The sequence below is a fragment of the Rattus norvegicus genome, chromosome 2 (assembly GCF_021556685.1).
Source record: "Rattus norvegicus strain SHRSP/BbbUtx chromosome 2, alternate assembly SHRSP_T2T, whole genome shotgun sequence".
In the NCBI taxonomy this organism is placed as follows: Eukaryota; Metazoa; Chordata; class Mammalia; order Rodentia; family Muridae; genus Rattus; species Rattus norvegicus.
Window position 1 is genome coordinate 175,437,836 of NC_141535.1, and position 22,165 is coordinate 175,460,000.

At 51.8% G+C, this 22,165-nt stretch overlaps 1 protein-coding gene and 1 long non-coding RNA gene across 6 annotated transcripts in view; one reads left to right on the forward strand and one right to left on the reverse strand.

Annotated features, from left to right (window-relative positions):
• Positions 1-4,065: 4,065 nt before the first annotated feature.
• Rhbg (Rh family B glycoprotein) lies at positions 4,066-16,331 on the reverse strand. Of its 5 annotated transcripts, none has more exons than XM_087623352.1 (10): positions 16,121-16,331; positions 9,544-9,607; positions 8,809-8,959; positions 8,556-8,703; positions 6,850-7,016; positions 6,466-6,603; positions 6,201-6,334; positions 5,628-5,749; positions 4,553-4,626; positions 4,066-4,403 (listed from the first exon to the last, which is right to left on the reverse strand). In XM_087623352.1, exons 1-10 carry the CDS (start codon positions 16,296-16,298, stop codon positions 4,335-4,337), a joined length of 1,245 nt encoding a protein of 414 aa, XP_087479478.1. In that variant the 5' UTR covers positions 16,299-16,331; the 3' UTR covers positions 4,066-4,334.
• LOC147996344 (uncharacterized) overlaps positions 15,982-22,165 on the forward strand; it is a 12,752-nt gene continuing 6,568 nt past the window's right edge. The window contains exons 1-2 of the long non-coding RNA XR_015676316.1: positions 15,982-16,361; positions 20,408-20,705. This is a non-coding gene — a long non-coding RNA (uncharacterized LOC147996344). The remainder of the gene's footprint in view (positions 16,362-20,407; positions 20,706-22,165) is intronic.

Genomic DNA, 22,165 nt, shown 5'->3' on the forward strand with positions numbered 1-22,165 from the left:
GGCATTAGAAACCACCCTGGCCCCTCTGGGGCTGTGCAAGCAAGCAGGGCATCTGTAAGCACCTATGGGGTAGGGCCCTGGGGGGGACAGTGTGCTCTGCGCTTTGGAGCCTCTTCCAGAGGTAGCTGCTGAGGGCCCCAAAACAGCCTCCATGAGGCTAACATGGGAGATGTTTGAGATGGGTCAGAGATTTGGACAGAGGGACTGGTTTCCAAGGCCCTAGGAAGGCAGAGCTCTGCCTTCTTCCTTGGCACCAGGAATTGCTACAGCCTCTCCCCCTGCTCCCTTAGCCAACTTCCCATCCATTCTGGAGTGTCTCAAATGCTACCCCAGAAACAGGCAATACAGGAAGGAACAGCCTAATTTCTGTACTGGGGCTGCTTCCTCCTCCAAAGAATTCCTGGGAGAGCAGCCCCTTCCCCTGCTTCGCAGCAGCAGAAGCAGCAGCGAGTCCACTTGCTCTGTGGACATCCTAGATGTTTCTCTTTTTATTAGACAGAATCCCGTATCTCTGGTTGTCCTGAACCATGCTCTGTAGCCACACTAGGCTAGCCTCAAACCCCATGTGCTGAGACTGCAGGCGAATACCACCACAACTGGTACACCTTTCTTTTTCTTTCTTTTCTTTTCTTTCTTTCTTTCTTTCTTTCTCTCTTTCTTTCTATCTTTCTTTCTGACAGGATCTCTCTGTATCCCTGGCTGTCCTGGAACTCACTCTGTAGACTAGGCTGGCCCAGAATTCACCGAGATCCACCTGCCTTTACCTCCCAAAAGCTGAGATTAACAGTTGATGCCCCAGAAGCATCTACCATGCTCCCCTGGATCAATGTGATGTGAGGAAGGGCAGGCAGGGGGCCAGAGATGGATTAAGGGGTAGCATCGAGAGTCCATGGCTGCTTGTCTGAACCCCAGCTACGATAGCTCAGAGGTATCTTCTTTCACTTTGCGATTATTCTGATTAATTTTTGCCTGAACTACTAACAAATCCTAAAGTATCAGAGCTGCAGTCACCAAGACTCTCCAAAATGTCCCTTAGCTGAGTGGCTTTCATTTGAGTAAGTCTTTGGTGAGAACTTAAAAAAAGGTGGACTCTGGCCCTGCCTGCATCAGGAATCTTGCCTCTGTCTGGGACCTGGAGTTAGGGCTGTGACCCCCCAGGGTCCACTCTCACTGCTGTCTGGGACATCCCTCTTCAGTTGAACCATTAAGTTGATTAGAGGGTCTCAGGCTCCCTTCTCCCACTCCCAGGGCACTGGAATTTATCTGTCTTGCCTTTACTGATCATTGCACCAGTAAAAATGGCCTGCTAACATGGTGGCTGGCAAGAAGGCAGTCTGCAGTCCTGGGGCTCACCTATCACAGAAGACCCAAGTCTTCTTGCCTTGTAACTTGCTCTGTTTTAAGGACACCTTGAGTACTTTGCTCTGTGCTCTGGAAGAGGATTGACCCCAGCATCTACCAGACTCTCCTAGATCAATGTGGTGTGAGGAAGGGTGGCAGGAGGGCAGAGATGGGTTAAGGGGGTAGCATCGAGAATTGGTGGCCGCTGGTTTGAACCCCAGCCACGATGACTCAGAGGCATGGGCTGAGACAGGAGTGGGGGTGAGGGGCCAGTGCGTGCCTACTCGGTCTGACCCCAAAGCTGAAACTCCCGAAGCCCGTGCGGGTCTTCTTGCCACGGACGGCACAGACAATGGTGCTCTATCCCAGGAGCACGGCTGCCCCCTGCCCGGCCGACCCTTTCAAGGCTGGAAGCCGGCGGCGGGACGCTGGCCGCCTGGAGCATTTGCATACGGCCCGGGGACAGTAGCCTGCTTTGTTGGCTGCGCACGGGGGCGCCGGGCGGTGGGCGCAGCTCGCCAGACAAAGCCGCCGGGGGAGGGAGGGCGACGGCGGCCACTGGGCCGCACCTCGGATGCCGCGCCGTGTCTAATTCCTCCAAGGAGCGGCCCGCGCCGTGACGCGAATCCCAATGCTCCCGGCCCGTCGAAGGTTCCTCCGGGCCAGGTAGTCTCCCATCCAGACCAAAGAGGGCAGCTGCTAGAGCATCCTAAGGTCCTGGCCTCCGGCACGGTGTCCTCGGACGCATAGTTCCTGTAGTACACACACAATGCACCAATCCTGAGAAGGGGTGCTCTTGAGGGGACGGTCTGCAAAGCCACAATCTAGTTTCCAGAAGCAGGCAGGAGGTCTTCCATCATCTTTCCCAGGGCTCAGGCACTGGGGCTGGGCAGAGTTCATGAGCAGGCAAGGGTAGGTACCCTTGTTCTTCCCGGAGAGTAATAGCAGCTGATCAGAGAGGCTGAGCCTGAGAGGCAGAGGCCTTATTGTCCTGAGGGATGACATGCCCCTGTCCTTGACATCCCCCTGACCTGCTCATTGTCACCCTGTTGACATCCTAAATAGATAGCCCACCATGAGGGGGGACCAGTGACTGGGGCTCCTGGAAAGAGGGAGGGGCTCCAGAGAGACCCGTCTTTCCTGCCTTATCAAACCCTCCCTGGAATCCACAATGGATGAAATAGAATGCTTTGTAGTGCCCACCATGTGCCCCTGCATTTAAAGCAAACAGGGAAAGAAAAGAAACACAGGGCAAAAGCAGAGGACCAGGGTGCCAGGGCCGGTGGTGGAGTCCCCGCCATCGTGCACATGGGGTTTAATGGCGGTGGTGAGGCTTAGAACTCACCAGTGACAAGATACACAGGGCATCCTCTCCTTGTCCCTCTTCTCAGGAACCTATTGCCAGATCAGTCTGGGACCAGCAGCCTTTTGCCCACTTGAAGCTGACTGAGCAATTGTCCTATCCGAAAAAGCTCAAATGCCCCTGCTCCAGGAAGCCTCTCTGGATTGAGATGGCTTCTCCCAGTGTTGGAAGAGCCCATTTTTTTTAGGCCTGAAGAAGAGGTTTGGTTGCAGTTCGGAATGAACCAGCAGCAGAGAGGGCCAGACGGAAAATCTTGGTGCCATGAGTGAAGGAATGTCACAGCTATCCTTCATCACAACGGCCTGCAACTGGGGCAGGCCAGGCCAAGCCAGCTGGCTGTCCACCACCCATCTAGAGCTGGGTGCCAGCTCTCCCAACTACCTCTTCACGGTGACTGGGAGCCTCGAGCTTCAATCCTGGGACCCTCCAGCCTACATAGCCCAGCCAGCAGTGGACAGGAAACTATGGACCGGAGAGGGCTGGGGGAACAAGATAGCTCCCTAGAGAGCTTGTCTCTCAACCACCTCCAGCTGCACGGGAGAGCCCAGGAACATATTGGGCAACTGAAGCCCAGCATGTGTCCTTACTCTTTGGGTTCCCACCGCGGAAGGTCCCTAGTTTGGAGGCAGAGGTGTCTGTAGTTGTGAACAGCTCTTGCCAAAAACCCATTGGTGGATCAAGTGAGGAAAGGGAGTCCCAGTGCCTCATGGGGAAGGGATGAAGTCGCCAAGAGTGGGATGAGATATGAAGTTTCTGGCATCCTCTGACATGTAGAAGGAGTGGAGCTCAGGGAAGGCTTTGGCACGGGTGCCTGAGGACCGACACTGATGCGGCTAGGAAGGTTAGGCCGGAAGGAACTAGGTGAGGGAGGCGGCACCGTCTGTTGGTTTAGAGCGCCCTCATGTGGTCAAATGATTCAAAGCAACAAGAGCCCAGCTGCCTTCCTCATCCACAGCCCCAGAACCGCAGGACCCTCCCTTCACATTGGTCAGGGCCGGCCAAGAACTGGCATCGGGTGATGGCTGCCTCCAACTGCTGAGGTTTTGTGGCAGCCCACCATTTTGATGCTCCTCTTGAGCTTCTTCCTCTTCTGCTCAGCGGTGGAAAGCCAGTTGAGAGTCAGGGCAACAACAATTAAGTAAGGACCAGGAAGGATTGGGGGACAGCATTGGATGACTAAAATAGACACAGACATTCTGGATAATAGTGCCCCTCCCTGGAGAGGATGGGACTAGTTGAGACATTTACAGCAGACTGTAGTATCTTGGAGTTCTGTGGACTCAAGGAGGATTTGTCAACACCAAGGTTTGCCATAAGACTTTGGCCTCAGCAGCGGAGGGGAGAGGCACAAACACAAGGTGTCAGAGTCCTTGGTGATACTTGTTTATCACCCAGCTTCCCACCCAGAGTGGACCTGGCTTGGGTGTCACTGGAATAGGGTAACACTGGTCAATGGGGTGGCAGTCACCTAGGGCTGGCTTTGGCCTTTTCTGGCCACAGGCACAAGCTAATGGGGATCCTCCTGGGGGTGGAAGACTTCCTCACACAATAGTAACAAAAGCAGGAGTAACCAATGGCAGGAGCCATTGTCTTCTCTGAGGACAGCGTCCATCAGTCATGCTGGCAGCAATTAGGCCTGGGTGTCTGGTTCCTCAGTTCTCAGAGGCCTCTGGGTCTCAGCCTCCTGCTCCCCAGGTACCTGCAAAGCAGATGAAGGAAAGTTTCAGGGGGCTTGAGAAGGAGCCCACAAACAAGGAAAGAGGCGAGTGATAGCCCAAAGGTAAGGCAAGCTCCCAGAGAAGGAGGGTCAAGCGCCATACAAGGGACAAACTTGGAGTTGTGTCTCACCTCCCAGTAAACCTGGTCCTCGAAGCATTGGGAGTCTGGAGGGGAGTCCAGGAAGGGAAGCTTCAGCAGGAGCCCTAGTGGTCGTAGGGAAGGATGTGTAAGGGTCCTCTGTCCCTACCTAGGGGGGAGGTTGCCACCTAGAGCCACAGGTTGGTAAGCTTAAGGACAACGTGGACCCAAGCCTATGCCAAGGGCTGTTGAGTCCCCCATTCTGAGAAGGTATAGCCCTTCAAGGTGGCCCCACCCTCAAATTACCCACAAAGAGACCAGCTGGTAGAAGTGAGAGAATTTTCTCATGTTTGCAGCTGTATCGTGATTCTGTTGTGAAGCATAATGTTCATCTTTCTGTGGCCTTCCACATGGGAGGGGCTAGGGGACACTCATCGCATGAAACATGACCTGGAGAACTAAACCATAGAGAGTTTCGGGACAAGCGAGGGTGGGTGTGGGAGGGTAGGGATGTTACAGCATCAGGTTTTTTCTTTTTTTTTTTCTTTTTTCTTTTTTTTTTTTTTTTTGGTTCTTTTTTTCGGAGCTGGGGACTGAACCCAGGGCCTTGCGCTTCCTAGGCAAGCGCTCTACCACTGAGCTAAATCCCCGACCCCCAGGTTTTTTCTTAAAGCCAGATATCAGGAGAGAATGCCTGACCTAGGGGCCAGTGATCGGACAGCTTCTGTGGAATGCTTTGAACTCCAGGTGAGCTAGGCTTCCTTTCTTCCTTCCTTCCTTCCTTCTGTCTGCTGCTGCCCAGAAGAGATTTGGGGGAGTTGGGAGTGAGAATTGGCCTCTTTCCAACCGCTGGGGTTGGACTGCCCTCTAGTGGCACAAGGGAGCAGTATAAGAAAGTCAGCGCACAACCCAGAGAGGAGCCTTTCTTCCCTCTGGAGGGTGTGGTCTTACACCCAGCACCTCCTCACTCAGAGGCCATGCTGCTCCCTCATTGGCACAGACTGGTGTTCTGAGAGGATCTTGGTGGAAGTGAACCTACCCGAAGGACAAGTGTCCCTTGCCCCTTTTCCTGGGTAGCCCTCCTTGGGACTCTCACCTGACACCCTTCCCAGCTAAAGTCACTCACCTCCAAGGCTGCCACCCACAGAGGCAAACACCAGTGTGACAAACATTCCAAAGAGCTGATACATGGCCTGAGATGTAGCACTGCGCTGACCCTTGGCTATGAGTGGGAACACAGTCTGCAGGCTGAAGGGAGACCAGATAGGGAAAGACGCTTATGGAATAGGGCTGGTCAATGTGACACTCGTGCCTATGGGCAGCCAGAGGGTGTCCAGGGATCCCCAATGTCTCTCACCCAGACTTTTGCTCAGTCAGGCCCACTTCAAGCTCCCTCCTCTCCTAAGCCAGCCAACTCCACAGACTTTTCAGCACCTAATCAAAGGCCTCTTTAACCTGCCCTACTCCTAGCTCACCCCAGAGGTCTTTATCTCTTACTGGTCCTGAAGGAGTGCTCGGTGCTCTTGAAATTGTTTACTTAATGGCCATCCATGGCACTGACCAGGAGGTCAGGCAGGGGCAGGTCCTCGGCTCTCACTGTATTGGTGAATGGCCAAATGGGTGGATGAGAACAGATGGGAAGTTTGTTTTCTCTCAAGGAAGAAGGGAAGCCACTTCAGAGGCATGAGGGAGGACTCACCCATCTCCATAAGCCTCGTGGGTGGCCAGTGCAGCCACCAGGACTCCCAGGATGGCCCCCAGTAGCCCTGGCATCCCATGGAGGTTGTGAACACCACATGTGTCTTGCAGTTTAAATCTGGACTCCAGGATAGGCTGGAGAACGGGTAAATAAACAGAGTGGAGAGTCAACCTACTCACCCATATCCAGGACCTGGTGGGGAAGTAGCAGAAGGGCTGGGAATCCTGTCACTGGTCCAGGTCCCCATGCTGAGAAGCAATCATACCGTAAAGAACTTATACCCCAGGGTGGAGACGGTCCCAGCCAGAAAGCCAGCTGCCAGAGCCCCAAAGGGTGTCAACATCATCTCACTTGCTGTCCCCACCACAACCCCTCCAGCCAGTGCTGCATTCTGGATGTGGACCTAAAAGGACAAAAACGGCAAGGTATCTTATTAGATCATCACACCCACACATCCCAGCCACACTCATTACAGTGGCATCTATTACTTCTAGATCCTTCCATCACCCTAGCCACCAACCTTCATATGCTCTCCCCTGATCTAACACCACTCCCCTTCTTGCAGACGGAGGTTCAGTGCTTGCCCCTGGGGACCTCCATACTTAGATGGCTCTTCCCTTTGTCGGGCTGTCCACCCACTTCCCCATACCATGTCCAGTCGTCCATCCCCACTGACAAGGGCTGACAAGGCGAAAGTACTGAGGGTGCTCGCGGTGAGTGAATAGTACGTGTTGACCACTGTCCGATGCTGCCCATCCCCCAGCGCTGTCGGAGCGGAGTTGAAACTGGGCCAGAAAACCCACAGGAAGATGGTCCCTAAACAAGTGGGTAGTCACGGTGAGCATGTGCGAGTGAGTATCCTGGTCACCAGGGGGCGCTGCACTACAGATCAGTTATTACTAAATTTCCTCACCAGTTCCTGGAAATGATTAAAAAAAACACCATCTTCCTACGGTGAGAGTTGAGAGAGTAAAGGCTGTAAATGCCTGCATCATGGCCCAGCAGGCCTAACAGCTCAGGAAGGGCCTGAGGCAGAGCTCAGTAGAACAACACTTGCCTAGCACATGCCACACTCTGGCTTCCACCCCAGCATACCGCCTCTCTTAGGAACCAGGAAAAGGAAAGGGAGCCAGGTAGAGGCTAACAACCGCAGCTGTGGGCACTCACACATGGTGGGGGGCACTGTGCCAGGTCAGCTACCTTCTAGAGAAGGTGGCCTCTACAGGCCTCAGGAGTCTGGGCTCCGGTGTTGGGGGTAACTGCTTGGCACTGGGACAAGAAGCAGATCCCTGTTTTCAAGTGTGTGTGTGTGTGTGTGTGTGTGTGTGTGTGTGTGTGTGTGTGTGTGTGTGTGTGTGTGTGTTTGTGTGTTGCTTTTCAAGACAGGGTTTCTCTGTGTGGCCCTGGCTGTCCTGGAACTCATCTGCAGACCAGGCAGATCTCAGACCCAGAGATCCACCTGCCTCTGCCTCCCACGTGCTGGGATTGAAGGTGCGCGCCACCACCTCCAGGCCCTGCTTTAAGTCTTACAGACTAATGTCTGAGTAGGAAGGAGAAGCTGGGCCTTTGAAGGGTGAGCCAGCAAGGTAGGAGCCTGTGTGTGCAACCTATGTCCTTCACCCTGACTCAAAGTCCTTCTGCTGCCTCAAGATGAGGGTATTCATCGCAGCGTCCTGTGCTCATCTCAGGTCTCAGACAGCCTGATCCCATCTCCGTCCCCGACCACTTTACCTGGAAGCTTCATACATGAAGGGATACCAAAGGCAAGGAGGGCTCAGCTGTCTCACAGTGAGCCTTAAGTGGGCAAGGAAGTCAAGCTAGCCTTGCTTGTGCAAGAGCAGGAACTGAAGGCCATATTCAACACCCCAAAAGAAACATGAGCTCCGGATGGCAGGCTCGGAGAGCAGAGAGGCCAGAGGCCAACAGAGGAGGGAACCTGGAGGAAACAGGCCCTACTGTTCCCTGGGGGTGATCCAGGGCCCGATTTCCTGCCTGAAAGTGCAGGGTTTGTGGGGCTGTGAGGAGAAGGGGTCCTTAGAGGAAGCAGGCACAGGTGGCCAGGGCCGGCAGGGCCACAGAATACCAACTTTGCAGGGGTGAGGGATGGCTCCACGCATGTAGGCTTTGTAGCCCAGGAAAGTTTCAAGTAGGACTGAGGTGAACTTGGGAAGACCCCAGGGCCTGGTATGGACGTATGTGTACCCCCAGTACTGGGTCATAAGTTAGGGGCAGTGATGAGCGCAGATCTCAGGCCCCTCAGAATGCAAGTAGGAAGGACCCAAAAGATAGCTGGCAGTGCAGAAGACCTTCCATGGTGCTCTGCAGCTCCCGCCACTTCACCTTAGCAGGCCTCACCGATCATGGCAAAGAGGTCAGAGTTGTAGACAGAGGTCTGTCGGTGCCTGCTCTTCTCCAGCTGGGATCTGTAGAGGACCCGTGAGAGGAACAGCCCGAAGTAGGCCCCAAATGTGTGAATGGTCATGGACCCTCCAGCATCTCTCACCTGGGAAGAAGGGTAGAGGTGGTGAGGCAGCCCCTGCCCTCCATCCACCTCTCCTAAACCAGAGCTGGACTGACCCAGGTCTCACCCACTCCTGACCAGACTTACCCCCAGGAGACTGAGCAGTATAAACTCATTGACACTAAACAGCACTGCCTCCAGTAGGGCCATTAGCAGCAGCTGGGCTGGCCCAGTCTTGCCCAGAACAGCCCCGAAAGAGATGAGCACAGCGCCCGCACAGAAGTCAGCGTTGATCAAACTGCAGTCACGGAGGGTGGGAGGGGTGGAAGGAAAGTGGTTCTGAAGTGGCTCCGCAGAGGGCATGGTGTGGGGCACGCAGGGCAGGGTGAGGAGAGTCAGTGCTGGGGCACCTCTCCCTGGGTGTCCAATGGGTACCACCCACCCTTGTCGAGGAGGGAGGAGGCCTTGTAAAGCAATGGGCTAAGCCCGACTCTAGGTTGAAGCAGCAGCAGGTAGGAGAGGCCATTCTTCACCTGCTGCCTGTCCTCCTAGGAGCTCTGGTGACAGAGGCCTAATGGGATGGATGTGTGAGTATATCTACCAGGGTCACAGGTTAGACAACGAGAACAGACAGTGGCCTGGAGAGGGTGGTTATGGGGCAGAGGGAAGGTCAGTTGGCAGACCAGAAGGTCAGGGCCCGAGCTGGCATCCTTTGGGGAGTGGGGTCTTCAGGGGAGCCAGGGGCTTACTACTGCCCACCTCTCCACGCCAATGTGGATGTGGCCACCATGGAAAGAGTGGAGGAAGCCTTGGAGTAGTGTGGCCCACTGCAGGGTGAAGGTGGCCACGAGGAAGGTAAAGCCCACACTGCTGAAGCCGTACCGCTGTAGAAAGACCATGAGGAAGCCAAAGCCCACGAAGACCATGACATGCACATCCTGGAAGCCTGTGGGTGGGCAGGACAAGGGAAGGAGTGTCATGAGGCCTGCTCTGGTCTGGCCATGCCCACCAACCAACAGCTACCATACCAGTGCCTGGCTCCTCTTCCCTAGGCATAACAGCCTCCCACCATGGGCGGCTGAAACAAAGCATTCAGCCTGGAGCAGCAGGGCCAGGCCACCCTTGCTGTCCCTGCTCGAGAAGGAGCTAGAACATCCTGCTCCAGCATCCACTCACCTACCTGACGCACCATCTGCTCACCCGCCCGAGTAGGAAGCTGTCAGTTCTCTCTGCTGCTGCAGACCTGTATCTTCTACACACAAGATTCTCCTTCCTTCCCTGGAAAGTCTCCTCCCTCTCCCTCTGTGTCCAGTGTGTCCACCTTCTCACCTGTCCAGGTGTGTGCACGCAGGTGTGTGTGTGTGTGTGTGTGTGTGTGTGTGTGTGTGTGTGTGTGTGTGTGCATGCATGTGTGGTGGTAGATGTGTTACCCTCCACCATGCTCTGCCTCATACCCAGGGCCCCTCTGTGAACCTAGACCTCACCAAAATGACCAGAGGAGACAGCCAGCAAGCCCTGGCATCTGTCCCTCTCTGCCCTCTGTGCTGACATCATGAAGGAACCTTGCTATACCTGACTTGTGTGCCGAATCTGAACTCAGATCCTAATGCTCACCCAGCAAGCACTTCACCTACTGAGCCATCTCCCTAGCCCCAAGGAAGCCCTTCTTGATGTCTAACTTTCATCTCTTATCTTTCAAATCTCCCTATTTTGAGATTCAAAACAAAAATTATTTATGAATGGCTTTGAATTGTTAACAGGGATTGAGGACCCCTCCCCCCTGCAAAGGAATGGAAGGGGTGGGGCTACTGTGTTGTACAGCTCAGTGTAGTGACCCCCCCAACCCCTTACAATGACTTGCATGTCATGCAGCCGCCCTCAGGAGAAAGGTCTGTCTTTCTGTTTGTTTCTCTCTATACGTTGAATTTTTTATAAAAAATTCACACTTGCTCTGTTGAGACAGGGTCACGCCTTGTAGTCCAGCTGACCTCAGATGCTGGATCTCCTGCCTCAAATGCCCAAGTGTTGTGCTCATAGCATGGGGGCCACATGTGGGCAGTTTTACTTGAACTGCCAGGCATATCAGTGGGGCTTCTGTACAAGAAGGTGTGAGTGAAGCCTTTTCTGTTTGCTTCCTGCATAAAACGCCAGTACGAATAATACAATTATACTGAAAATAAGATTTATACAAAGAATGTGTTGAGTAATTTGTTATATAGAGCCAGGGAGTGGAGAGATAGATGGCAGACAAATGCCTTCTGGCCACACAAGCTAGTTTGATGGCCACAGAGCCCACGTGGATAAGGTAACGAGCCTATGATCCTGGCCCTCCTGCGGTGGGAAGGGAAACCAAGATTAGAGAATGGTCTAGCTCAGTCCAGCTGGTCTGCAACAGCTGCACAGGAACAAGAGAGATCTTTCTTCAAAGAAGGTAGAGGGTTAGGCATGATGCTCAATGGCTATACACCTCAGTGGTGCCAAAGAGGCACTGCTCCAAGTTCAGGGGCAGCTAAGGGAGTAAGAGCCTATCTCCAAACAAAAACAAAAACAAAAACAAAAACAAAAACAAAAACAAAAAAAACTTGAACGGGACTGGAGAGATGGCTCAGGGGTTAAGAGCACTGTCTGCTCTTCCAGAGGTCCTGAGTTCAATCCTTAGTAACCACATGGTGGCTCACAACCATCTGTAATGAGATCTTATGTCCTTTTCTGGTGTGTCTGAAGACAGCTACAGTGTACTCATATACATAAAATAAACAAATCTTATTAAAAAATCATGAACAGGGGCTGGAGAGATGGCTCAGAGGTTAAGAGCACTGTCTGCTCTTCCAGAGGTCCTGAGTTCAATTCCCAGCAACCACATGGTGGCTCACAACCATCTATAATCAGGTCTGGTGCCCTCTTCTGGCCTGCAGGTGCATACATGCAGGCAGAAAGCTGTATGATGTATACATAATAAATAAATAAATGTTTAAAAGAAAATCATGAACAAGGCCAAATGTGGTGGTGCACATTTTAATCTAATCCTAGCACTGGGGAGACAGAGGTGGGCTGAGCTCTCTGAGTTCAGGTCCAGCCTGGTTTACACAGTGAGTTAGTTTCAGAACAGCTGTGGCTATGTCTGAGTGGAGACTGTCTCAAAAACAAACAAACAGGAGCAAGCAAAGATAAAACCCACCAGTAGATCGCCCGTGGGAGGGCCCTTTCTGTAAACATCTGAGGAAAAGGGGCACCACGCCTCCGTACTCTCCAGACTCCCTCCTTTCATACTCTACTTGAGAAATTTCTCTTCTCTAGGGCTGAGAGATGTCACTTGCCTGAGAATGTCTGTTCCCCACCTGTGAACAACAGATGTGCCAAGCATCTGTGGACAGGGCTCCGGAGTACAGCTGCCACCCAGGAAGTCAGTTCCTGCTCTCAAGGGTGGAGTCACACTGAGAATCAGAGCCTGCACAGGGAGGCTGCTGTTCTCTGATGAGAACTCACGTTCATAGTGACCTTTTTCCTTGGCCACTTGGGAGCTGTAGCAAGGCTTCGCTGTCATGCATCTACACTCCCAAGATCCTCTCTTCAGATGTCAAGCTTCGTTTCGTTTCCCTGCTTGTCTTTCCTCATGCAAGCTCACTATCCAAATTGGCAACCCCAAATGCTCCAGAATCACAAAGTTTTTAAGCATCAGTGTGATGCAGTAGTGGAAAATTCCACACCCACCCACCGTGGGCATCATCCAATGGACTTTATGCAAAATGTGGGCTCACTACAGAGGCTGCATGAAATCTCCTTCAGGCTGTTTGTATGTGTGGTGTATGTTGGGCATCTGTGGATTGCTTGTCTAGACATGAGTTCCACTTATGTGATCACTATGTACACATAAACACACCCCAAACCAAAACACATTTGGCTCCAAGGATTTTCCTAATGATATTCAACTTGTATTCATTTTTGTCATGGATAATCCTGAATTTCTCATAGAAAGAGGCAGATTCTCAGGCCTGTGTTTTGTGCTATTTGATTTTGAGAGGCATGGCAAGCTGAAAGCTGCTACTGAACTTTGGGGTGCAAATAGGATCCCTGAGAGAAGCTAAAGCTTTTGCTGTTCTGGAGCGGAGAACAGGATTAAAGATTTTCTGAGGGCCCATCCCACCTTATGCATACTGCAACTGGGGTCTACAGTCCCATGGGCTTCAGGGAGTGTGGCCTAGAGGCCTCTGGCCTCCATCCACAATGGACTGCCACATCCCCAGTGACCACTCCTCAGGGGCCACACCTCCAGTGCCCGTTCCTCAGGGTCACCCACATCATACACACAACAGAAAAGAAAGGCACACTTAGAACTCAGCTAGAGCCTGCATTCTGTTTCTTCTTTCTGTGGTTTGTTTGTTTGTTTGTTTTTGTTTTAGACAGGGTCTCACTGTCTGTCCTGGAACTGTCCTGGCTCTGGCTGTCCTGAAACTCACTATGTAGACCAGGCTAGCCTAGCACTCACAGAGATCCCAAGTGCTGGGATTAAAGGCATGTGCCACCACATCAGGATAGCTTACAGTCTCTCAGGACTCTCTGTCCTTTCCCCTTGTTCAAACATGGAAGAGAAACTCTTTCTGTTCTTGTCCAAGGACAGAAGGAAACCAAAGGGGGCTGGGTAGCATGCCTCAAAGACCATTCATGCAGGAACTTCTCTCAACTGCTCTGAGCTTGTTTGAAATGCTTCTGTTTGCACTGAAAACTCAATCCCAGCCAAGCATGGTGGCACACACTTGTGATTCTGCCATGCAAAAGGTAGAGGCAGGAGGATGAAAGGTCAAGGCCAGACTTGACTACATAATGAGCCTGAGGCCAGCCTGTGCTTAGGATCCCCAGTCTCAAATGGAACAAATAAAGCCCTCCGGGGTCACCACTGCACTCCATTCTCCTGCTTCCTCCCGACAGGGCAAACCTTTGCCAGAACTAAGACCGTCATTTCAGCATCTCCACACACCTGACCCCGTGACCTTGGACACATGACCCGAGGCCTCTCTAAGCCTCAGGTGCTTCCTCTGGAAAGGGTAGCCATAAAGCACGAAGAGGAGGAGAGTGGGAGCTGCCATCTCAGAGCCTCGTCCACCTCAGCTTCCAGAAAACAGGCTGAATCCTCCTAGAGCAGGCCACAGTCTCAGTCCCCACCTCTCCTAAAATAGTCCTGATTCTGTCTGGGTCAAGTCCCTGCTGTAAGTCAGGCCTCTCCCGACGACCTCCTTAGGTTTCTTACAACCCTTCCTCTCACTGGGTTGCTCTCTGGCTCTTTTCCCTTCTTTGAATCACTGGCTTTTCAGAGTAAGAGGCTTGTAGGTGGGGTACGGTGGTTCAAGCATGTATTCTCCAGTACTTGGGAAACTGAGGCAGGAGGATGATAAGTCTAAGAACTGGTCTGGCTTATACCGTGAGACCCTACCTAAGGGATAAGGTAAGCCTGGGCAACCTGAACACAGAGGGAGCTTCCAGAAGGAGAACCAAGAAGTCTGGCTCTTGGCCAACTCTTTCTGTACCTGGCTGTATGCTCTTGGGTAGGGAGGGGAGTGACCTTCCTGGCTGTCTGTCCACTCTGATCTGACAGGTAGAGCATAGAGTTCCGAGGGCCCATCCCACCTTATGCATATGGGGGAGATGGTGGCCATCTCCTGACAGTCCCTTAGATACCCATGCCCGAGACCTTGGCCAGCCAATACTCACCAAAGACTCTTTTCATCTTCTGAATCAAAGGGTGGTTTCTACCCGCCCTCTGGCCTTGACCCTTTCCTCTGGACACAGAGACAGGTGAGGACCGGGCTCATCAAAGCCACAGGCCTTAGGAACCTCACATCTCCCTCCTGCCTAGCTTTTCCCAAACAGTAGGCTCAAAGTCCACAGAGATCAACACCAGGGCAGGGAGGCAGTAACTCTGCCATGATTCTTTTCCCATGATCCTCGCTGCCCTCTTAGGAAGGAAAGCCCTGCACTGTCTCAGCTGTAGAAGGCAGGAGTCTGGGCTTTGGAACAAACAGGGTTGGAGGCTCTAAGAGAAGCTGTCCCTTGTAGACAGACAACCAAAGCTCACTTCCTTCTCTTGTCTCACCACCCAGCATCTGTGGACAGTTAGTGGGCAGCAGCCTAAGGCCAGCTTTAGGGCTTTGGTTTTGATCTTAGCTTCGGAGGCCTGTGGCTGCCAATCCCTGCTACAACTGGGAATGAACTGTAGAGAAAGGTTGGTTGGTGAGGGGTCTGGTGCTTCCTGCCACAATCCAAAGTCTAACTCAGCCGTCTATGTCCCCATTGCTGGGGCCAGAGCTGGGTGAGGGGGAACAGCCTGCCACCAGCTCAGCTGTAGAAAGTGGGTTCTAATAGCCGTGTGCTATATTCGAATGGCCTTCAAACAGAGACATTTTCCCTTACTCCTTTTTGGTGTTTGTTTGTTTGTTTGTTTGAGATGGGGTTTTGGTAGCCCAAACCTGATCTCAGATTCACGGTGTGGCTGAGGCTGGCTTTGAACTCCAGATCTTCCTGCCTTCACCACCAGAATGCTGAGATTAGAGGCACAAACCCCCAGCTTCTTCCTGGGGATGGGGAACTGGAATTAGAGAAGGTTGACTTGGGCAGTAGAGGGAGGGGCAGTTTGCTTGGTCCCAGATCTCTAGTGCCTCAGTTACAACCTTGAAGGAGATGCTGTCTCCATCTGGGGATTAACTCCCCATCCAGAACCTTGTCGGGAGGCAAATGGTTAGTGGTCAGGGTGTGTAAGTCCTATTCTAGCTGTGTGACCCATGGTAGGTGATAATGGACACACCACAGTCACCTTAACCTGTGAGACGAGCTAATAATGTCCCGCTTAGCCCACCTCACAATGGCCTTGAATGGGGCAAATCGGTCCAGTGTCCTCTCACTCTCAAACCTTGAACACCTGTGCCGAAACCAATCTTTGATGCCTAGACATGTGGGAGTTTGACACCTGACTCTCTGTTATCTTCTCTAGCACCCTCCCTGGCAGTCCCATCAAGAGTCTCTTTCCTCTTGATGGGACTGCCAGTGGGGTTGGGGATTTAGCTCAGTGGTAGAGCGCTTGCCTAGGAAGCGCAAGGCCCTGGGTTCGGTCCCAGCTCCGAAAAAAAAGAACCAAAAAAAAAAAGAGTCTCTTTCCTGTGGTCAAGCTGGACTCCTAGACAAAGGAGCCCCAATGGAAGGTGAGATAGTGGCTAACACTGGACCTACTTACAACTGGATTGAAAGCCCAGCTTCCCTTACTGTGTGACCTGACTGAGCCTTATCTTTCCTCAGACTGAGTTAGAGCACGTGCCATCCTCAGCAGTGCCTAGAACTAGAGGGACGATAGAGAAAGGGGACTGTTTTAAAGCCCTGGCAGTCATCTCGGTGGGAGGAGTACCCACCAACGCCCTTCCTTACACACCCTGGGCTTGGAGTCTCCGCTTCCCACACCCTTGCCCGCACTCACTTGGGTAGCGAAAGTAAAACTCGTTGTCCACGTTACTGTGGTTGCCCCAGTGCCACAGGGCAGCGTCGGTTTCGTGGTTGTAGCGGACAAAGATCGCAAAGAGGAGGGCGGTGGCGCCTTGGAAGAGCAGACACAGCAGCGGCAGGACCAGGCGCCGGTGGCGGGGAATGCGGGCCATGAACGCGGTGACTGTGCTATCCCGGACTCTAGCAGAGCTGTGCTGACTACTGCCACTGCATAGGTGAGGCTCCGCCCCCCGGAGGCCGTGCTTGCTCCTAGGGGAGCCCCACCCCTCAGCTCGAGGTAGGCAAGGACTAGCCCGCCGCTGGTCAGGTCCTGTTTCCCATGGACCTGCTGAAAGGCACAGGTGATGTGTGAACTTCCCCAACTGAGCCCCAGCTGCTAGAAGGGTGGTGAGAGGGGAAAAGGTACTCGCCCCCTCAAACCTGGTGGTGTAAGAGAGTGGCATCCAAGAAGCTAGTATCTCTTAAAGGTCCTACTCAGTTGGTTACCTTGCAACGTTAGGACAAGAGACCGAAAAAGTAAGGGCTATTAGGCCTTTTCCCTATTGAAGAGCACAGCTGAAAAAGGGAGGTAAGGCAGAGCTCTCAGGATTGGAGGACTAACCAGTCATCTGAGCCCCAACAGCGGGGTCTCTAGTTATCCCCCCACAATCCGCATTCCCTGGGGAATGGAGGTCTGCAAAGGAAGGAGGCCCTTCCTACAGAACTGTTCATTGCAGTTCTGGCTACAGACTAATACTGAGATCTTCCTTTGCCTGGCAGTAGAGGTAGACCAGATGGCCCTCAGAAGCCACTGCCTATACTGCAAATTGAGCTAACATTGTGGTTCCAGCGGGAGGGGCTGCAAAGTCCACAGCATGGTCCCTGAAAACTAGTAGGCAGGGACACTGGCATTCTTGGTTCTGAAGCCGCCAGTCCACAGGGGTATTGTCCTTTCTTTCCGTCTTTCTTTCTTTCTTTCTTTCTTTCTTTCTTTCTTTCTTTCTTTCTTAAAAGATTTATTCATTTATTATATATAAGTACACCAGAAGAGGGCATCAGATCTCTTTACAGATGGTTGTGAGCCACCATGTGGTTGCTGGGAATTGACTGAGGACCTCTGGAAGAGCAGTCGCCCCCCCCCCCCCCCAGCCCAGGGCCTTGCGCTTGCTAGGCAAGCGCTCTAGCACTGAGCTAAATCCCCAACCCCGCAGTCGGGGCTCTTAACCATTGAGCCATCTCTCCAGCCCAGGTATTGCCCTTTCTTAGAAATGGGTAGGGATGGTAGGACAGCATGCTAACCCTCTGTTGATTGCCCACTGCTCCTTGTCCAGTTCTTCCATTGTTTCAGCAGGCACCTGAGCCTCTGCCCCTGCCCTTGTGTGGACTTGGGAGGACACCTGGATTCTAGCTGTCCAGTTTCCTGTGCTAAGAGTCCAGCCAGGCACATGAAAGACCAGAGATCAGTCTCTGGTGACACAGCTCCCAACTGGTCTGTATGAGCCCTGTCCAGAGATTTTCTTTACTCCTCAGTCAGCAGGAAGGGTAAGCATAGATAAAGGCTCAGCATCTATGGGACACCCCCCAGGGGGCATCTCCTGTCCCAGGTGTGTCTCCTGAGCCCTGCTTGGGGTCACCAGCTGCTTGGGTTGTTGCAGTAGGTTGAGACAGGCTCTGGGAGGGAACAGCCTTCTATGCTTCCAGAATTAGAGAAAGGGGAAGAGTGAGCTCTGGTCTGATTCTGACCTCCTCTTATCTCCAACTTCATTTCCAACTCCTCCAGGGCCCAACCTCTCCCTTTTCTCTTCTTCATTCATTCACTCGATAAGTGTCTAACCTGGACTAGGTCCTAGGGTTGAAACCAGATATTCTGATATAAGGATATAACAGGCTTAGGCCTCGGAGGCCCCAGTCTAGCAGTCACTGAGTCAGGGGAGGACTTTAGAAGTTCTCCGGAAAGGCATGAGCTGGGCCAGCATATGGTCAGCACATGGCACATTCACTCCCTTGTAAGGTGTGCCCTTGAGGTGTTAATACTATGTGACAGACACCAGCCAGTATTCTTTCTGGTCCAATAGAGCGAGACCCTGCGGACCTTCCCTAAGGCTCCCCTGCCAATCTGCTTCCTAGGAAGACTCTCCAACCCACCACCCATCAAGCAGGAGTCCTGGCTCTTTTGATCACCTGTTGAGGTCCAGCCCTTGGTCCCACTCCTGTGATCCTGTGAGGCGATGGGCTTCAGGCCTCACTCCTGCAACTGCAGACCTCTGAGGCACATCTGTATCACCAGTCTCTGTTCTGTCTAGTCCTGAGGTCTGCCCAATCTTTGACTTTCCATCTCTGGCTTCCAGTCATGACCAGCCAAGCATTTAAAGCCAGAGGGAGTTGGTGTCTCCTGCTTGCCCGGGCCTGGACTGTGCAGGTTGGCCCCGGAGAATCGAGTATCTGGGGTTACTGAATAACTCAGTGTTGCTCCAGGATGCTCTCCACCAAGGCTACCTGCTTCTTCTCCCTGCTGCCTTGGTTCAGGGTTCTAGGAGCTGTCGTTCCTACTCTCATTGACCATCTCCAGTAGGTTTAGTGGGCAAACACGAGAATCAGCAAAGCTACAATTATACAGACACCTCACCATCCCTTCCCTCTCCCCCCCCTCTTCCTTCCATCTTCATATCTATACCGTATGGCCTCAGGCATATTACTGAGGGCCCTTTGGGCCCCAGTTTCCTTGTCTGCGAGTGGGAATAATAACATTTCCCACAAGGACTCCAAATAATTCCTATGGATGGCTGGCATTTGGCAAGCATTCCACAGATGTGGTGATTATTTTCATCTGATTGGCTAAGCAAGGTCAGTAAATGGGTCACTAGCTTCAACACTGGGGAAAGAAGCAGAAGCTGGGCAGATACTGCTCCACCCCTGCAGACAACAGGAGCTGGGAGCCTTGGGGACTAAGATAGGCATACTCCCCTGCTCCCACTGTCTTTTCTTTGGAGACAAGGTCTTATGTAGCTCAAGCTGGCTTCGAACTTGCTATTTAGTGGAGGGTGGCCTTGGACTTAGGATCCTCCTGTCTCCACTTCCTAGCACTAGGATCCCAGGATCCCAGGCATAAGACTTCACATCACTGAATTATTGTTTGTTTGTTTGTTTGTTTGTTTGTTTGTTTTTTAAGACAGAGTCTCACTAGGTAGCCCAGGCTGGCTTCCAACTGAAGGCAATCCTCCTGCCTCAGTCTCCCACGTGCTGGAATAAAAGGTATGTGGTAACATGCCAAGTACACACAGTTCTTAAGCAGTTTAGGCAAAGGAAGAACTTTCATTCAACAAACACATATCGAGTACTTACTGTGTGCCAGCCCCTGCATCAGACCTTGGGGACAGAACAGAACAAGGTCTGGCTCGTGCCCTGGGCAGGACCTATCAGGGGAGCTGAGCAGACGAATCATAGTCCAAAGTGCTGTGATGGAGAGGCACTCCTAACCTGGGACTCGGGTCAGAGGAAGCAATGCCTGTGGGGAAAGCTGAAGGGCAGTTCCTTTTTACCCCAGCCCTCTCCGGTGAGAACAGCAAAAACGCTGTGCCGGAGAGCTCATCTCTTCCCATGTTCTACCTGGATGAATCCCAGACTTCAAACTTGCCCAAACCAGCAGCCACTGTGCCACTGTCTAAAGTGAGCTGTCACATGAGTACTGTCACTTACATATGACATATCGAAGCAAGGCAGGACAAAAATTAATGGCTATTTCTCTCCAGAGGTTTTCCATGTTATCCTCTGTTAAGTTTGTCATGGGACTTTAGGGAGATGGCTTAGGCAGTGAAAGTGCTTGCCTTAGGTCCTAGAAAGAAGCCTGATGTGTGTGTGGGGCGGGGGCCGGGGGGGAGAGTGGACATCTTTAAAGCCAGCACTGTATAGCAGATGAGGGATGGAGACAGAAAAAGCATCCGGAAGCTCACAGACTGTACAGAAAGAGTAAGAAACGACCTGCCTCAGCAAAGTGGAGGGAGACACCAGACCCCCAAGTTGCTCCTGGCCTCTCCATGCTCATCCTCACACAGGTGCACACAGACAGAAATACAATTTTTTGAAAAAGTTTTCCTGAGTCAGATTACTTTCTGAATTATGCTTAACTGTAAAATACCAAATACCTTGGGGAAAGAACTTTTTCATTTATTTCTTCATTTACTACCTTTTCGTATCTTGTTTGTGTCTTCTTCTCTTCCCCGTTTATTTCTTCATTTAATACACTCCATTTGAATGCTGCCACATGTTGGGCGTTGGGCTCAAGTCCTGGGAGATTGTCTCCACACTCAACACAACTAAACACCCCCCACCCCCGCTTCGCTGAGTTTTCCGGAGGAAGCTGAACAAGAGTGGATCAAGCTTCTAAGGTCCAACAGTGACCCTGATTTCGTGGTTTAAAATGACGGTAAAAGGGCCATCGAGATGGCTCAGGAGGTGAAGGCTTGCTGCCAAGCCTGGAGGATGGCCTGAGTTCAATCCCTTGGACTCACATGAGGAATGAAGAGAACTGACTCTCACAAGCTGTCCCCTGATCTCCACGAATACACTGCACATACGATAAGGTAATGTATATATTTTTTTAATTTAAAAAAGAATAGCCCAAACTAGTCTAAAAACTAAAGGCATGTTAAATGTAAGAGCCTTGTGTTCCTGCTGGGGGTGCTGTGGTTGATACCTGGGCAGGAGAGTACTTTCAAAGGCAGCAGCTGCACACGGGAACCAGCATGAATGAAATGCCAGGGACAAAAACTGGACTCCAATCTGAGTAAAATGCCAGGCACTTCGCTGACTGTGGTTTGAGCCTCAGTCTCCTGGTTGCTATAAGGAGAGACTGATAGGTATAACCTCACAGGCCTTGTCGATGGACTGGTGACCAAAGCATTGCCTGTTACTCATGCTATTGAAGAAAGCTGTTGGATGGCTGTTTCTTCTTATTTCTCTTCCTGTTAGCTTGTTGGGGCATGGACAACTGGGCCTCAGTTTTGTTTTGGAGACTGGGTCTTGCTATGTAGCCTTGGCTGGCCTGGAAGTCACTATTTAGACCAGGTTGACCTTGGATTCAGAGATCTGCCTGCCTCTGTCTCCCGAATGCCAGTTTTGGGAGATTTTGTTTGTTTGTTGTGTTTTTTGTTTGTTTGTTTGTTTTTGTTTTTTGAGACAGTGTTTCCCTGTGTAGCCCTGGTAGTCCTGGAACTTACTCTGTAGACCAGGCTGGCCTCAAACACAGAGATCCGTCCCTTTTACATCTTCCCAAGTGCTGGGAATAAGGCCCTGCTCTACTGTGTTTTCTAAGGATAGGGAAGAGGTGCTGGGAGCCTTCTTCTATAACTGAATCCTAAATATGTATTTAAATCTTATAAACACCTGCTACTGCTGAACAACCACAGCCGACCCAAGGTTCTCTGGTTCTTTCAAGGATCAGTTTTATCACCAAACCCATCAAACTCTCCCTACTCTGAACATGTGAGGAGAGCTATGATCCATCTCACCCCATTCCTCAGCCAGGCACTTTTATACCTGGCATTCTTTGCTGTCTGTCCTAGACCAGCCTCTCCCTTAACTTAAGTAGCAATACTTTTTTTTTTTTTTTGAGACTGAGTCTCATGTAGCTCAGGCTATCCCCAATTGGCCTTCAATTCTTTTGGTTTTTAAGAGTGGCCCTTACTCTTGTTTATGTGTTTCTTTATGAGTACTCTGTCTGCGTGTACACCTGCATACCAGAAGAGAGCATCAGATCCCTTTAGAGATGGTTGTGAGCCATCATGTAGTTGCTGGGAAATGAATTCAGGACCTCTGGATGTTCTTAACCAATGTTCTTAATCCCTGAGCTATCTCACCAGCCCAGCCTTGAATTCTTAACCCTCCAGTATACTCAGTGCCAAGATGAGCAGGAGCCTCAAACTCTGCAAAAGTGGTGGTCTTTTGATGAAGGTCTCTCTTCTCTGGAAAAGGAAACGATCAAGTAGAAATGTCCCTTATAGGGGCTGGGGATTTAGCTCAGTGGTAGAGCGCTTACCTAGGA

Coding starts and splice junctions, on each gene's coding strand:
- Rhbg (XM_087623352.1), bottom strand. CDS start 16,298: ATGGCCCGCATTCCCCGCCACCGGCGCCTGGTCCTGCCGCTGCTGTGT. Junction 9,608..16,120: donor GTTTTACTTTCGCTACCCAA/GTGAGTGCGGGC, acceptor GCCCACCCACAG/GCTTCCAGGATGTGCATGTC. Junction 4,627..5,627: donor TGTGGGTGGCAGCCTTGGAG/GTGAGTGACTTT, acceptor TACGACCACTAG/GGCTCCTGCTGAAGCTTCCC.